This window comes from Emydura macquarii, unplaced genomic scaffold (assembly GCF_026122565.2).
Source record: "Emydura macquarii macquarii isolate MOO-44397 ecotype Brisbane River unplaced genomic scaffold, CSIRO-AGI_Emac_v2 contig_2422, whole genome shotgun sequence".
NCBI lineage: Eukaryota > Metazoa > Chordata > Testudines > Chelidae > Emydura > Emydura macquarii.
Genome location: NW_027132559.1, coordinates 38092980 through 38108100, shown reverse-complemented (window position 1 = coordinate 38108100; position 15121 = coordinate 38092980). Strand labels below are relative to the sequence as shown.

Here is a 15121-nt window from a genome sequence, read left to right as displayed (position 1 = left end):
TAGCTACGTAGGCAGGAGAGAGTCTTCTGCTAACATAGCGCTGTCCACACAAGTGCTTATGCCAGGAAAACTTATGTCACTTAGAGGGATGTTTTTTCACACCCCTGAGCAACAAAAGTTTTACCAGTATAAATGCTAGTGTAGACCAGGACTTACTCTGGTTATCAACTGGGAGTGAAATCCTGGCCCCAGTGAAGTCAATGGCAAAACTCCCATTGACTTCCGTGGGACCAGGATTTCACCCTTGGTGTCTGCAGAGCAGTAAACTTTTAAAAGAGGGTTGGATTCCCCTGAACTCCTGGTTCCACTCCTCACTTTTTAGCTTGCACTTTTGCCCAACACTGCATTTGCTGTGCGGGATCTAACCCCAAAGAGGGAGGATCTTTCATTATGGGTACATTTTTTTTTCCAAAGTTATCTTTCCTGCAAATAAAATGAAGGGAGGTAATTTAACAAATCTATGGGGAAAAGCTAGAGCCATACAAACCCATATACACACACAAATGTCAACATGTTGCTGTGAAGCTCACCAAAGTTTTTATTCATGACCACACAATTTTCTTCAGCATTTGCATAATTTGGCTCATTCTTGGCCCAAGCTACGTAGTGCACTGGGCTTCCATCCATCCAGCTAAAAAATCAAAAGAGCCTAGTAATTACTGGTTAAATTGTTTTCATAAAAGAGACTATGCAAATCCATTTGTTTTATTACAGAAATCATTTGATGGAAATATCACAAATATAAAAGTATATTCACTGCTTTGTACATATGATTTTAGTCTCAACTTCCATTGGGATTAAAGGTAACTAAAGCCCTGCACATAAGGTCAAGAATACAGTATACATTTTATTTTGTATTGTATTCTATTATCTCTGTATTCATAGCACTTACAGTCCCAATAAAGAACCCTTCATTAAAATGCAGATCCTTTAAAACATAATTAAACTCATTTCATTTCATTTCAACACAAAATATAGCTACCTGAAACCATTTTTATAACTCCCTTTTAAGGCTCATGTGATGGGATGAAACCTCATCTCAGCTGGAAAGAGTTAATAGCCAATTAGTTGCACCTATGCTATAATTAATTAGTGGCTTCTCAGGCAGAGGGTAGTGTAACTAAGAGGCATCAGGTGATAAGTTAATGGACATGGGACACCATCAAAGGCAGAGAGAGTTCAGTCTGAAGGGAGGAGACACAGGGAGCAGAGTGACTTCTGTGAAGGGACCTGAGACAGAGTCTGCAGAACTGATACCTGAGGAAGCTGTCCAGTGCCCAGTACTGGAGCTGGGAAAGAAGACTCCTGAGCAGCTGAGATTGGAAATTGAAAACAGAGCCCTGAGAAAGAGTTGATTTTTGAGAGATTTTGGGACATTAGTTTGAGCTCTTGTTACCCCAAAAGGGATCTGACTTAGATCCTTCTCAGCTGGAGAGTTGAATTGCACAGAGGCAGATGGGCCCATGGGTCACTGGAGATGAAAACTACTGCAGAAGCTCACCAGCACTTTATGAATCAATGCACTAAATACCAGATGTTAAATATTCCATGGGATAAAACTAGATATTGCTTGTTTACTTACATAAACTGTTGATCGACATCCAGAATTAAACCAATGAGATATGACTCCTTTTTGCTGTTCCTTAAAATCTAAACACAAGGATGTGATTTAATTAAATACTTCAATATATATATAAGTTCTTTGATATGAAAAGCAGATTCTTTTCAAATTATTTGGATTGAAATAATCTAATGGACAGTCAGTAGAGGTGACAATGACTTGTGACTCTGTGGAAGTATGGATCACATCTGCAAGTATTCAAACTTTTGCCTCATTCTCTTGAGTGCTTTCTATCTGGTTCTGGCTGCCAGACTGCTATAATCAAAGCTGTTAGAATTTATTCAGACCAGCCTGGCAAGCATATTCCCTATTTTAAGAGAATTTTTTTTTTTAATTTTAAGAAGAATCTAGTTTAAATTATTTAGGATTTTCAGAATAAAAAAGTCCCCTAAATGATTCCTTTTAGAACAATCCATTAATTTACTAAAAACAACGAGAGTCCTGTAGCACCTTAAAGACTAACAAATTCCTGTGGGCATAAACTTTCGTGGGCTGCAACCCTCTTCATCAGATTAATGAACTCATTAAATTAATTAATTAAATCATTAATTAACTGTGCCTCAAAATCTCCCTTCTATGCTTCTTCATATTCTCTCTCACACACCAAAAGCACAAGCCTAATGCACTGATTTATTTGGAATAATGACTTTATGATATCAACAATTCTGTTAGTTCTCACACTCTAAGTGCTTTGAAAGTTTCAAACTTGACTCAAGCAAAACATTCACTTGATTCAGAAGAGTATAACTGGCTGAGACCAGTATATTTGACTTTTGAGCCTAATAAGCGGAGCAGCAGTAGAATTTGACAGCTATTATTTTGAACAATATTTAATTTTCTCTTATGAAGCTGCTTTACATATGTCCATTTTCAATTAATTTTCAAATCTATTACAGACATTACAGTGAAGAAATTTTGTGAAAAGGCACATTCTCCTGTATTTCATAAGCATATGCTGACTGTGCTGAATTAAGTAATAAAGTGTTTGCTTACATATTTCCACAGAAATTTTCTTTCACTATTGCTCTCAATGACAACAAGGTCTCCAAAATTCTTCCTGCAGAACTCCTTAGCTTTTTCCAAAGGAACACTTTCTGTGCTGAAAAAATACTGCTTGTCCCCATATATAATCCATCCATCTTCAGTTACTTCATAGTCTGTAAGATAAATAATGAAACTCCATGTTCCATACCTGTTGTGCATTAAATTATGCTATTCTCATCATACAGTATTATTCTCCATGTAAGAGGAAATATACAAGAGCTTACTGGCAGAAAAGCTTGTTTGTTCTGGTTTTAATGGTGTTCCTGGAAAGGAAAAGAGAAACAAATTTTTCATAGTTTTCATGTTTGCTCATAATATTAAAAGAAATTTTTTAATCAACAAAACATCATTTTGAGGCCCTAAATTTTTAAGTTTAAAGAAAGCATGAATCCTTCCAATGTACTGGATTTAAGAACGGCCATACTGGGTCAGATAAATGGTCCATCTAGCCCAGTATCCTGTCTTCCGGATTTCAGCATTCTATCATATGATTTACACTATGAACTACTTTTACATTTGTGTAATAAAATGTGTTTTATGGGGGTGAAACTAACTTATCCCCTTAAGAAGAATAAGAACAAGTAAGTGATATGGTCCAAATCATTGGCATGTTCAGATTGACTCCTCACAGCCCCTACAATTTTAGCAGCAATAGAAATGGAACGCTGCTGTTTCTTCAACTGCTGCTAGACCTTTAACTATAGGGCTTCAAGATGCTCCAGAACTGAGGCACAGTTGCCAGTGGCCTAGTAGACAAAGAGGCATGTCTCAGCCCTACGGCAGATTTTGAGTCCTGTATCTGGCTAAAGGGGGTAAGCCTGTCTACTGAACAGTCTTGCCAGTTAATTTGTTAGATGAAGACCTACTTTAATTGTCCTTTCAATGTAAGGACATTCCGATGTAAGGAGGGGGAGGGAAGGACAGAACAGCTGGCTGCCACCTTAAAAGCCTAGGAGAGGGGAGGGGTGTTGTGCAGAGTTGTGTACTCTAAGTTGGCCAAAATAGCAAAAGTCCAACTCAGTCTGTTAAATAAGGTTGGTTATGAAAGTCATCCAAAGTTAAAGACAGGAAAACTGAATTAGTCAAAACAAAAAAGTCTACTGATACCACCTAAGGACTTTGTTGAGATTATGACTGGTAAACAGAGGAGGATAGAACTGGAAATGAATGGATCAAAACTGGTGAGTTGGAAATTAGGCTGAACCGGTGGACAAAATGATGATATAGTGGGCTATTCTGCCCATCACTCCTTTTTGGGATCTTTAAAAGAGACTTCAGAGGGAGGATCAAAATAGCTAGAAGAGTGGACTTAAACATTGAGCTTTACCATCGTGGCTGCCACCCCTACTATCTGTTGGGACCCTAGGATCCATTGTGCCAGCATTGCAGTTTAAGTGTCCTGATCCTGAGAGATGTGCTGAACAGACAGTGTCAGAGAGAGAACCCAGATGACTCTGCCACCTCCACTCCTTCTGGCTAAATCTCAAATGCCACCTGAAATGTAAGACTTGGGTTCTGCTGCCACTGCTATCTCATGTGTCCTTTTCCTTCCCTGCCTTATTTCTTCTCTTTTCACCTCTTGTTTAGTAAGAGATGAGTTTAACCAACCAAGACAGCCTCTTCTGCAACACTGCTGTAGGCCTGTGACTAACGAGGCACCTGAAAACAACACCCTAAACAACCTGATGCTGATAGAAGTTTGCCAGGTCTCAGAGTGGCTGATAACAGCAGATGCTGTGTCTGTGCTTCTACTGCAGTGAGGTTGCACATAAGACTCAGCACCAAAGACAGAAGCTGCATTTTCTCTGTTTGCTGTTCTCTTCCATCTTCTTTTGTACGTGTTGGTGTCAATGAATGATTTTAATGACATTGTTTATAAGGTCTGAATTAACTTCATCTCATTATATCTGTGACACACCACTGTGTCTCATTCTCACTGCATGTCACCTTATGGAAAGAATGATTCTCAGGGTCGCAGCAATATAATCTGAATTAGTCCAGCTAGCTTTTTGTTTAATATTCTAATTTAAAATGGAAAGTAACCTACCTTTTTCTATTTGACAAATCCAATCATTAAAATATTCACAGTGTGTGTTAATCCAGTGCATGGAAAACTCTTCATTGATTGTTCCACAATGTTCAATTCCATGCTCATTACTGGGTTCAGTATTATACCAGTTTTTGTACCTCATCTATAGGAGAGACACAATTTGGTTTTTATTTTCTTCCAAAAGAGGAACAGTAATTATGCTCTGCACTATCAAGGGAGGATAAAACACCCAGGTTTAATTTCAAGTCAGACTTTTGCTCTTTGTGCCAATACCACAAAGGTGTGTTATTAAAGCAACATATTCAGGCTTTGTAAGAAGAGACATCAAGTGGGGTTAAAAATTAAGTGGGGACAGGGGAACTGCATTAAATATCTGCATGCAGTGCCTAAATACATATTGAAGAGACTGTATTATATCTTTGTCACAGTAAGATAATTGCCTCCAAGCCAGTAATCAGGATCCATGAATAGTCCCTACTATCCTTGTTTTGATGATATAATCTCAAAGACTAATGGGCCCTGTTGGATTCCAGAATGCTCTGAGGGGATTGCTGACCAATCATTTCACTAGTGAGCTGATGGCCTGCTGGAAGATTGTAAGCATCTTCAGCCTACATCCATTATTGAATTGGCTCCCAGTCGCTCCCAGGATGATGAAGTTAGAAAGACAGTTATACTGCTAAAAACTAAATCACTCACTGGAGAACCATTGCTCCAAAGAAAGCCCTCATCAGGATCCAGGCAAAATAAACCAATCCAGAAAGGCCGATATGATAATCCTTTGTCCCTAAAATGTGTGATAGAAATAGAATAGAAATATAAATATAGCAGGATATATGTCATCATTATACACAGTCAATTTTAGGATTTACAGTAGTTCACCAAATTTGAAGGCTGTCTGTAAAAATCTCTCTCATATCTGTTGGAGGCTTAATGGCCTATTCAGTACTTCAAACCTAATAATTCAAATTAATTGTGTCAGGATCTGCAGATAAATATTCTGGGTCATGGTAGTGAAGTGTTGACACACACCTCTGTACAGGAAAAGTCTCAAGTACTGAATTACCAGCAACTAACTTTGATGGAGATATTCAAAAGCAGAAAGTGCAGTTAGGTGTAATCGTCATCAATAGTTTGCTGTCAGACTGTGAGGATGTATGCATTGGGGCCAGTACTATTCAATATTTGTATTAATGACTTGGATAATGGAGTGGAGAGTATGCTTATCAAATTTGCAGATGACACCAAGCTGGGAAGGATTGCAAGAACTTTGGCGGACAGGATTAGAATTCAAACTGATCTTGAGAAATTGGAGAACTAGTCTGAAATCAACAAGATGAAATTCAATAAAGGTAAGTGCAAAATACTACACTTAGGAAAGAAAAATCAAATGCACAAATACAAAATGAGGGATAACTGGCTAAGCAGTTACTGCAGAAGATCTGTAGGCTATAGTGGATCATGCATTGAATATGAGCCAAAAATGCAAAACAGTTGCTAAAAGGTTAATATCATTCTCAGGTACATTAACAGGAATGTTGTCTTTTCTCAGCCCTGGTGAGGCATAAGCTAGAGTGCTGTGTCCAGTTTTAGATGCCACACCTTAAGAAAGAGGTGGACAAATTGGAGAGAGTCCATAGGAGAGCAACAAAAAACGGAGAAAAAAAAAGGGGTTTAGAAAACCTGATATGTGAGGAAAGGTTAAAAAAATGGGCATGTTTAGCCTTGAGAAAAGAAGACCGGGGGGGTATCTGATAACAGTCTTCAAATATCTTAAGGGCTGTTATAAAGAGGCTGGGAATCAATTGTTCTCTATGTCCACTGAAGTTAGGAAAAAAAGTAATCAGCTTAACCTGCAGCACTGAACATTTAGGTTAGATATTAGGAAAAACTTTCTAAGTATAAGGATCATTAAGTCCTGGAATAGGTCACCAAGGCAGTTGTGGAATCCCCGTCACTGAAGGCTTTTAGGAACAGGTTAAACGAACATCTGTCAGGGATGGTTTAGCCTCTAGATATATCTGGTCTGGCCTCAATGCAGGAAAAAGGATGACCTCTCAGGGTCCCTTCCTGTCCTACATTTCTATGAAATGTAGTTAGAAATAAGTCATAAATAGAAACATTGGCCATTCATTTTTCCCATTGTTAAGTTTTTTATATCATCTGAACCAATTTTAGAAACTCCCAAACCACACTTAAATCAGTAGATGACAATTCTGTTTAAAGTGTGAAGTTTTTGTATTGACTCAACCCTTTTTCTAATAAACGTCTATACATATTTAAATATTTTCACTCAATTATGTCAAGAAGGATCCAAGAGCATTTTTAATTATTTGTATACAACTTATTATACTGCAATATTGTTATACTGAAAGACCAATTATGATGCCTATACTTACGCTATTGAACGTTGTATCACTTGTTGTTCTTCTTCACTATTGATGGCAGCCAGATCTCCTCCCCTCTCTCTACAAAAATCTTGAGCCTCAAGCCATGATTTCTTTTGGTTTCCTTCTCTCACAAAAGGCTAATGATATATTTAAAAATTAAACACCGTATATTATGCTACATGCATTAAAAAAAAAAAAAGATATTTTAGCTATTTTCCTGTATGGGGACTTCAGACAATCTGAGAAATCAAATAGTTAATCATACAAAAGTAAACCTATTTAACATGGATCACAGAATGCCTTCTTCAAATAATCTGTTGTTTTACTGATAATTGACAGTTGAAACGAGACCCATAAATAGTCTGCATTGTTTGTTACATTTGTACAATAGACTGGGAGTCTCTGAAGTTTAGACTTTCTTTGTATCTATCTATATGTATTATTGTGTCCAGTTCACTATTAGTTTGGAAATTTGATACTTACTTTGAAGCATGAATTAGTGTTATTGTTTGAATCCCAACCAATGGGACATTTGGAGTTAGAAATTTTTTCTGGAACAGGAGGATGAAGGGTCATTGCTTCAGCTGGTTGTTTGCAGATAAATTTTGCCTTTTCTTCACAGTCCTGAACATCCCATAATCCAGCTGCACTCCCAGTTCTCATTGCCACACATCCTGGTTTACTTCCTTCATGATATATAAATTAAATTAAAATGTGCAGGGTTTTTTTTTCTTTTTGTTACCCCTGTAATTTTCGTATCTCATTTTATTATGATTTATGAGAATGAAACCTATATTGGCATTGGGTAATGGCTATCTGGCTGCTCGAATAAGGAGTTTTGCAAAGTGAGTCATGTCAACTGAAAAGACGAGATCAGAGTTATTTGGTTATCTCAGCTCCTTCTCCAAAAATTTTAAATCTCAAATGAATGAGCAGTATCTAAAGGACACCTTGTCTAGGTCTTTTCAGTGACAATGCAAGTAAGCTGTTACTCCGTCATCTTGAAATGACCAGGATCCTACAAATATCTTCTGAAATGCTCACATTTCCACATACTCACTTGACTTTCACAATGTTTGTTTGGCGGTATGTGGGCTCAGAGCCTGAAAGCCATCCGGACAAAGGTGAATAAAGCAATAAAAAAGTAAAAGATTGGAGGAACAAAATGGATGACTAGATAGGAGTGTGGAAGGAAGCAGATACTGAAACCACCAGCAAAAAATTTGCCTGCAAACTAGCCATGATCTTTCAGCTAGTTTTCGGTAGTGCTTTTTCTATCCAATCCCTCCTCCATCATTCTCCACAGTGTGGCTTTTATCCTTGTAAGGAGTGTGAAAGAAGAGCTACAAGTAAATTACCTTTGTCTGAAGTATATATTTAAGGAGCTCAGTCTTGATTAGTCTCTCAAAAGCACAATATCACAGTGTGTCATTAAGGACAAATGTTTTGATCCTGGCTAGTTGAACAAACAGAAAATAGTTTGGAACCACAATCAAAAGCATGGGGAACTCCTTTTAATTCCAAGAGAAGCTAAAGCAAATGCAACTCAAGAAAGAGGCATCTATTAGATGTTCATGATAAATCAATGGGACACAGACCTGGAGCCTGATTCTTTGCAGTGGTGCAATAATAAGTGAAAAGTGAATGTAAAATGCTACCAGATCAGAATGATAGCATTTCACACCAGTTGGTCCTAGTGTAAATGGCTAAACATTGCGCAGGCCAGAGGAGGGTGAGGCCCATGGCACTTAGTGATCTGTGATACTCGTCCATAAACAGCAGGAGCAAATTTCAGGATTGTGATCCTACATTTTGGCTTTTTGTCTTGATGGATTAAAAAGCCGACTAAACTGATATAGACAGCAGATCATGCATGCCATCTCTCAGAGATACCAAAACTGGCAATAAAGGCATTTGGGACAGATTTGGAGCTGTTCTGTAATACTTTATGCATAATATAGATTAGTCTCATTTTGGGGAAGTTTACTATATGAATATATTGGGTGAACTCAGGGTTAAAGCCTGGCAACACAGAAGAACAAAAAAACTATAGCCAAGTTAAAAGAGGGGCACGCTTTCAAGGCAATAGTTGATTGGGGGGAACCAGACTGAGACACAAGAAACTGTTGGGTGAATCTGAAGAAGTTAGGCCTGCCCAGGTTACTATCAGGGAATGATAAGACATTTACAATAGATATACATTAATACTGTTTGTTGTTTTAAAACTTTTTTTCCTCTAAAAAAGCTTTGTTCCTACAGTGTTCAAACCAATACCTTTTTTTTTATAAAGAAGGCTGTCTGATGTAGAATTGAGTAAATAATTAAATGAAAAATCTGAAAAAAAATTACTTCAGTTTGAACTTACACTCTTTTTTTCTTTTTTTTTCCTCACCAAAATTAAAAGGATGAATAAAATCATTTTGAGTCAAATGAAACATTTCCTTCAACCTGAACTAAACTTTTTCTGCTTTACATTTTGTTTCGGATGTCTTTTCATCCTCTTCCACACTTGAAAAAGAAAAAAACCCTCCTAATTTTCAAAATGAAACTCTTCTTCAAAATGAAAAGTCAAAATATTTTGTTTTGAAATGGCCAAATAGTTTGGATGACCCCCAAAATGCATTTTTTTTTTGGCAATTTTACTATTCTCCTCCAAAATTTGCCCAGTTCTAGTCTGATCTCTGTGTACCACTAGTCAAAGAGTCCTGAACAGAAGAAATGCAGGTGCTTGTACTCAGCCAGACCTGCAGGGCAATAGCAGTTGTAGCCTAGGACCAGTCAAGGAATGGGAGAATTGTGGGAATCACACAGAGAGACAATAAAGGGAACAGAGATTCAGCTTCTCCTGTAACCATGGCACCATTCACTGGAGATGTATTGGAGAACAGTCCAGTACTCAATACATCACCCCAGCTAAAGAATGAAATTTCCCTGCAATTTTGAAATTCAGCCTTTTAAACACAGACTCATGCCATGGGACTCATCTACATGGCATAGCAATATACACCAGAGGGTTCTGAATTCTAATGCGCACCAATGTGTTGCACACTAACTGGCTCATGTAGACCCTGCTAGCATGCAGTAAAAGTTCCCTAATGCACATTAACACAGTAACATTGAAATAGTACTACACTGATGTGCACTAGGGGACTTTTAGTGAATGCCAGCAGGTTCCACACGAGCCAGTTAGTGTGCCTCATGTTGCTGCATATCACAGGGTATACTGGCACTTTAAGAGTAAAGAGGATCCAGAAGACCTGTTCAAGGGACTTGGAATTAACAAAGGCCCAGGAAATGGCCTGGTAGTAGATGAGATGAAGTGGTCCCAGGGAATGAGGAGTTGGATATGGGGAAAACCTCAGGATGCTGTTCCTTTAAGGGCCCAGTATCAGAAGCCCTGGAATAGAGGGTGAGGCAGGGCTTCCCTCTCTTCCAGCCAATTGGGAGGAGTTCGCTGAAGCAGGACAGTATATAGATTGCCGCCTTCTTTGGAACAGGGTTGATGTAGGCAAGAGAAGAAGCCAGAGTCAGAAGGCTGAACTCCAGGGAGAGATGGCTATAAGAAGAGACCCTGTGAAGAACAGGCTGTACAGAAAAAGAGTTCTGTATGTGGAAGAGCTAGAAATAAGTATAAAACTTTGGATTGCAGTGATGGGACTTAATGGGGAGGACTGTTCGTGGGTATTAAACCAGCCCCAAGTGGAGGCAGTAGGACTTATAAGTGGCCCTGTAGAGGGAGAACAAGGGAAAGCTACTGCAATGGGAACTCTGACCTAAAGGGATTGCTCAAGAAGTGGCAGCCCTGTTAAAATGTGCATTAGAATTCATACACCTGTGGTGTGTATTGCTGCACCAAGTAGACAAGCCCATGGAGAGTACCCATGACAAAACATACCAGGCATTCCTGAATTCCAGTGCGTGAACAGAACAGCTTCACCGTCGGTCCACTTGAAAGTCCCTTGTTTCTCTACATCTGAAAGACCGATCCAGAAATATTTTTCAGGCCTCAGCCCAATCAGACTAGTCAGATAGGCTTGCTCGTATCTGTAAAGAGAGGAGGTGTCAAACTGAGATTAAACCAGGTTCTCTCATAATTTATAATGTCTACAAAGACTGGAATTTCAAAAGCTGCTCAAGAGCTGGCACAGGTATATTTCCTCTTTGCTGCAAGGCACCATCCTCTCTCTATATCTGCATTAACAGTGTTTCAGCCTTTAGTGTCCTTCATCTACTGTATTCCCCTCTTTCATTTTCTTCATTCTCCCAAGCCTTGGATTTCACCCAAACCCTTTCAAACCATCCCCTTCGAAACGCTCTCTTTCATCTAGAATCTCTGCCTCTCTCCTGCAGGTCCTTCATTTGTGCCCAGCTTTCATTCTGACTTTTTTGTGTTTTTCTCTTTCTGCTTATTTCCTCCACTTTGTTCTTCATTATCATGTCATCATCTCATGCTGACACCTCTCTAAAAGGAAAACCCCTCCTTAGGCTTTGATTTAATTTACAGATTTGCATTTGGATTTTTATTTTGGATCTGACTCATCCTTGCACTGCTCCCTTTTTATAAGGTCCTAGCACCCCAACTTATGGTTATACATTCATAAAACTTAGTTTCAATAACATTTGGTTTTATATGAAAATGCATCTCTGATCTACACAGCTTGTAGCAGGAATAGCTATGCTGCACTGAACACTGGCTCTTATAAAGCAGAAGCAGGCATGGTACAGGGTGATATCTGGTAAAGCAGAAATGCAATTTTCCAAAACAAAAACTTTGTTTCTGCTCAAATGTAATTTTGTAGAACTACAGATGCAAATGTTTTTACTTTCTACCTGCTTGGAGTACTGTCAAAAGCAAGCATATGAAATATAATATTTAGTTTGAAAAAAACATGTATTTTCTGAGTAACTTCCCATGAAATAAAACATTTTTAGTTTTAATTCAAACTATTTATATTTATCTGTCTCAACATTACAACTTTTTGAAAAGTTCTTAAGTATTTTAGAAAGTTCTATGATTATTCCATCAAAAGCACAAATTTAAAAGTGTTTTTCATACCTCTCTCCAACAGTTGTTAGATAACCTTTGCTCCTTTCACAGGCTTTCTTTGCTTCTGAAAATGTTACAAATGTATGTCCAATCAAGTAACAGTAAAAACCATGTCTTTCCCAGCCCTGTCAACATCAATGAGGCATGACCATGAATTAGTAAGAGATTGTGATATAATATATTAACTGTACTCTACCCTTTCAAAATGATATATTAATTTGGAACCCAATAATAAAGTTACAAAAGTAACTAAGCCTAAATAAACATCCACAAATCTACAAGTCAAAGTGATGATGAATTATCCTCTTCGGACAATTGTCAGCTGATAAATAAGTGTTACTGTAGTTAAAAAAATTATAACCATATAGAATAGAGAATATATTCAACAACAGAAACAAATTAATAAATTAATTAGTCAATTCCCTTGATCAAAGTAGAAGATGGGAGTGTTTGTTTTGTAGTGAAGAGCTATATAGTTGCTGTGGCAAAAACAGTAACTCAGAACCAATGGGAATATTTGATTAGGGTTTCCTAGGTCTATTTAACTAAGGCTGTGTCTGCACTACCACTTATATCCGTATAACTTATGTTGCTCAGAGTGTGAATTCTACCCCCTGAGTGACATAAGTTACACCGACATAAGCACTAGTGTGCACAGTGTTATGCTGGCGGGAGTGGTTCTCCGGCTGGCATAGCTTATGCCACTTTTGGGGGTGGGCTTTTATGCAGATAGGAGAGTTCTCTCCCTTCAGCATAGAGCGTCTTCACCAGACGTGCTGCAGTGGCTCAGCTGTATCGGTACAGCTGTGCTGCTGACGCGCTGTACGTGTAACATGCCCTAAGAGAGTCAAGGTGGGTGCGGTAATATCTTTTATTGGACCAACTTCTGTTGGTGAGAAAGACAAGCTTTTGAGCTACACAGGGCTCTTCTTCAGGTCTGAGAAAGGCACTCAAAGTGTCACAGCTAAATACAAGGTCAAACAGATAGTTCAGCATAAATAGTTAGCACATACTCTAAGGGACCATTCAAGGTGAAGTGACCCATTAACACCCCTGAAGCAATAGGACAAAAAAGGCACAATTTAGTTGAAAGGGTTTAAACAAATGGAAAAAAGAGAAGAAAAAATAACAGGAAACAAGGTAAGTTGTTTGAAGGTGGCATCATTAATACAGTTCTAGTGCTTAGTCATTTCTAATAGTTCAGATTTTCATTAGTAAAACACAACATCATTTTGTACCTATTGAGAAAGTGATGTCACACAATTCAGAAATCCCCACTGTGCCACTCAATGGCTAATTACACAGTGTTGAGACGTGTGTACACTAACAAGAATCATGTATGCCCAAAGCTACAATACCAGTTTCCCTCTCATTCAGAGATGGTATTGAGAGAAAATAGAGCTTATATATATGTGTGTGTGTGTCTGTGTATGTGTGTAAAAAGGATTTCAAATCAAATGTAATTTAAATGAAAGGCCATATTTTTTTCAGATTGAAAATCATCAGCAAACATAAACTAGCAACTTGCTAGTCACAAATACAAAAATATCAAGCTACTTCAAGGATGATTTTGTCTGATCTAAACCAAATTTATTTTGTCCTTACTTTCCGGCAGCCAGGATCAATGAATTCCACTGTTCCAGGAGTGTCTTGCAATGGATGTTTTTGGCAAATGTATCCAAATTTCTTATCACAAACATTGTCTGCCCAGTATCCATCCTGAAGGTAGTTTGGGAAGAGGATTGTCAGTTAAGAGGAACTAAAATTCTTTACACAACTGCTTATTTTCTTTTTTTATTTGTAATGTTCCTTTAAAAGTAAAAAGAAATATTCTTATTATTTTCCCCTGAAGCTAATTCATGATTGGTTTATAAAGAAGCTATTACTTTAGAACTGAGTTGGCCTGAAATATGGGATGCAGAGTTACAAGGATTGCTGGATATGCTAGAGAAGTAAATTAATTATCATATCTGAATACTGATCTAAATTTCTCTAAAATTTAAAACCACAAACTTGTTGAACAACAAGAGATATCATCATATGGTATTATCCTAAAACAAGTTCTGCAGTTTTTGGATAGCTAATTGAAAATAAAAAGCAGAAAGAAAATAGGAAGTTAGTGTATAGATATGATTGCATTATTTCACCTGTCCTTTCATAACAACACAATCTTCTTGTCTGCTGTTTGCATGGGTTGGTTCTCCACGTAGCCACTTGGTGTATGTCACAGGTGTCTTATCACTCCATTCAAAATACATTTGAATCCTGAGATCATTCAAACCAATCCACAGCTCATCAGTTGGCTCTAAGAACATAAATTTGGCTATGTTTTTATCAGGATTGGGACAATCGATAGGAGCAGGATTTCATGAAGATGAGCTGTAATGTTGCATTACAAAGCCATTTCAGAGAAATTGGTAATGGTGTCTATTTATCTATTTCATGTTCCCTTCTTCATTCAAGAAGACTTAGGAAATACCACCAGGAAAGTAAATCATTCTAGTTAGCAGCAGTGTTGGCTGTTCCTTTTGTGACCACTACAGTTACTCAATGCTGCAGTAACTGGGGCTGTGATTTCCTTCTAAAGATTTCTTGTAAATACAGCAATGGTAAATTCATATCGATCATCCAATATAGTTTATGGATATTTTTGTGTATATTTACCTATAAATATCCATATAAAATAAATATAAACCATTATATAACTATAAAATTTCCAATTTTTAAACTTACCCACATGTGCAAATTCCTGCCCTATAGAAATACTCACTGTACCCGAGCTGAGACACTATAAAGCTGTGTTCTTCAATGTTGTGGATACTGGCCAGATCGCCATCCTCCTTTCTACAGGAAGTCAAGGCTTCTTTCCAGACTTTGGGCTCCCTGTGAATCACGTAACAGTCACCTGAGTATGGCAACCAGCCCTCGGGGCATTTGTTAGACTGAGAGGGCTCTAAAATAAATACAAA

General features: G+C 37.8%; 1 protein-coding gene across 1 annotated transcript in view; it reads right to left on the bottom strand.

Annotated features, from left to right (window-relative positions):
* Nucleotides 1-15121, bottom strand: part of LOC137162252 (macrophage mannose receptor 1-like) — a 108925-nt gene that overhangs the window by 20064 nt on the left and 73740 nt on the right. The window contains exons 34-42 of the mRNA XM_067561855.1: nt 11001-11101; nt 7589-7791; nt 7115-7242; nt 5415-5502; nt 4713-4857; nt 2890-2928; nt 2615-2778; nt 1583-1650; nt 531-631 (exon numbers count right to left, since the gene is read on the bottom strand). Coding sequence (XP_067417956.1) covers nt 531-631; nt 1583-1650; nt 2615-2778; nt 2890-2928; nt 4713-4857; nt 5415-5502; nt 7115-7242; nt 7589-7791; nt 11001-11101 — 1037 coding nt within the window. The remainder of the gene's footprint in view (nt 1-530; nt 632-1582; nt 1651-2614; nt 2779-2889; nt 2929-4712; nt 4858-5414; nt 5503-7114; nt 7243-7588; nt 7792-11000; nt 11102-15121) is intronic.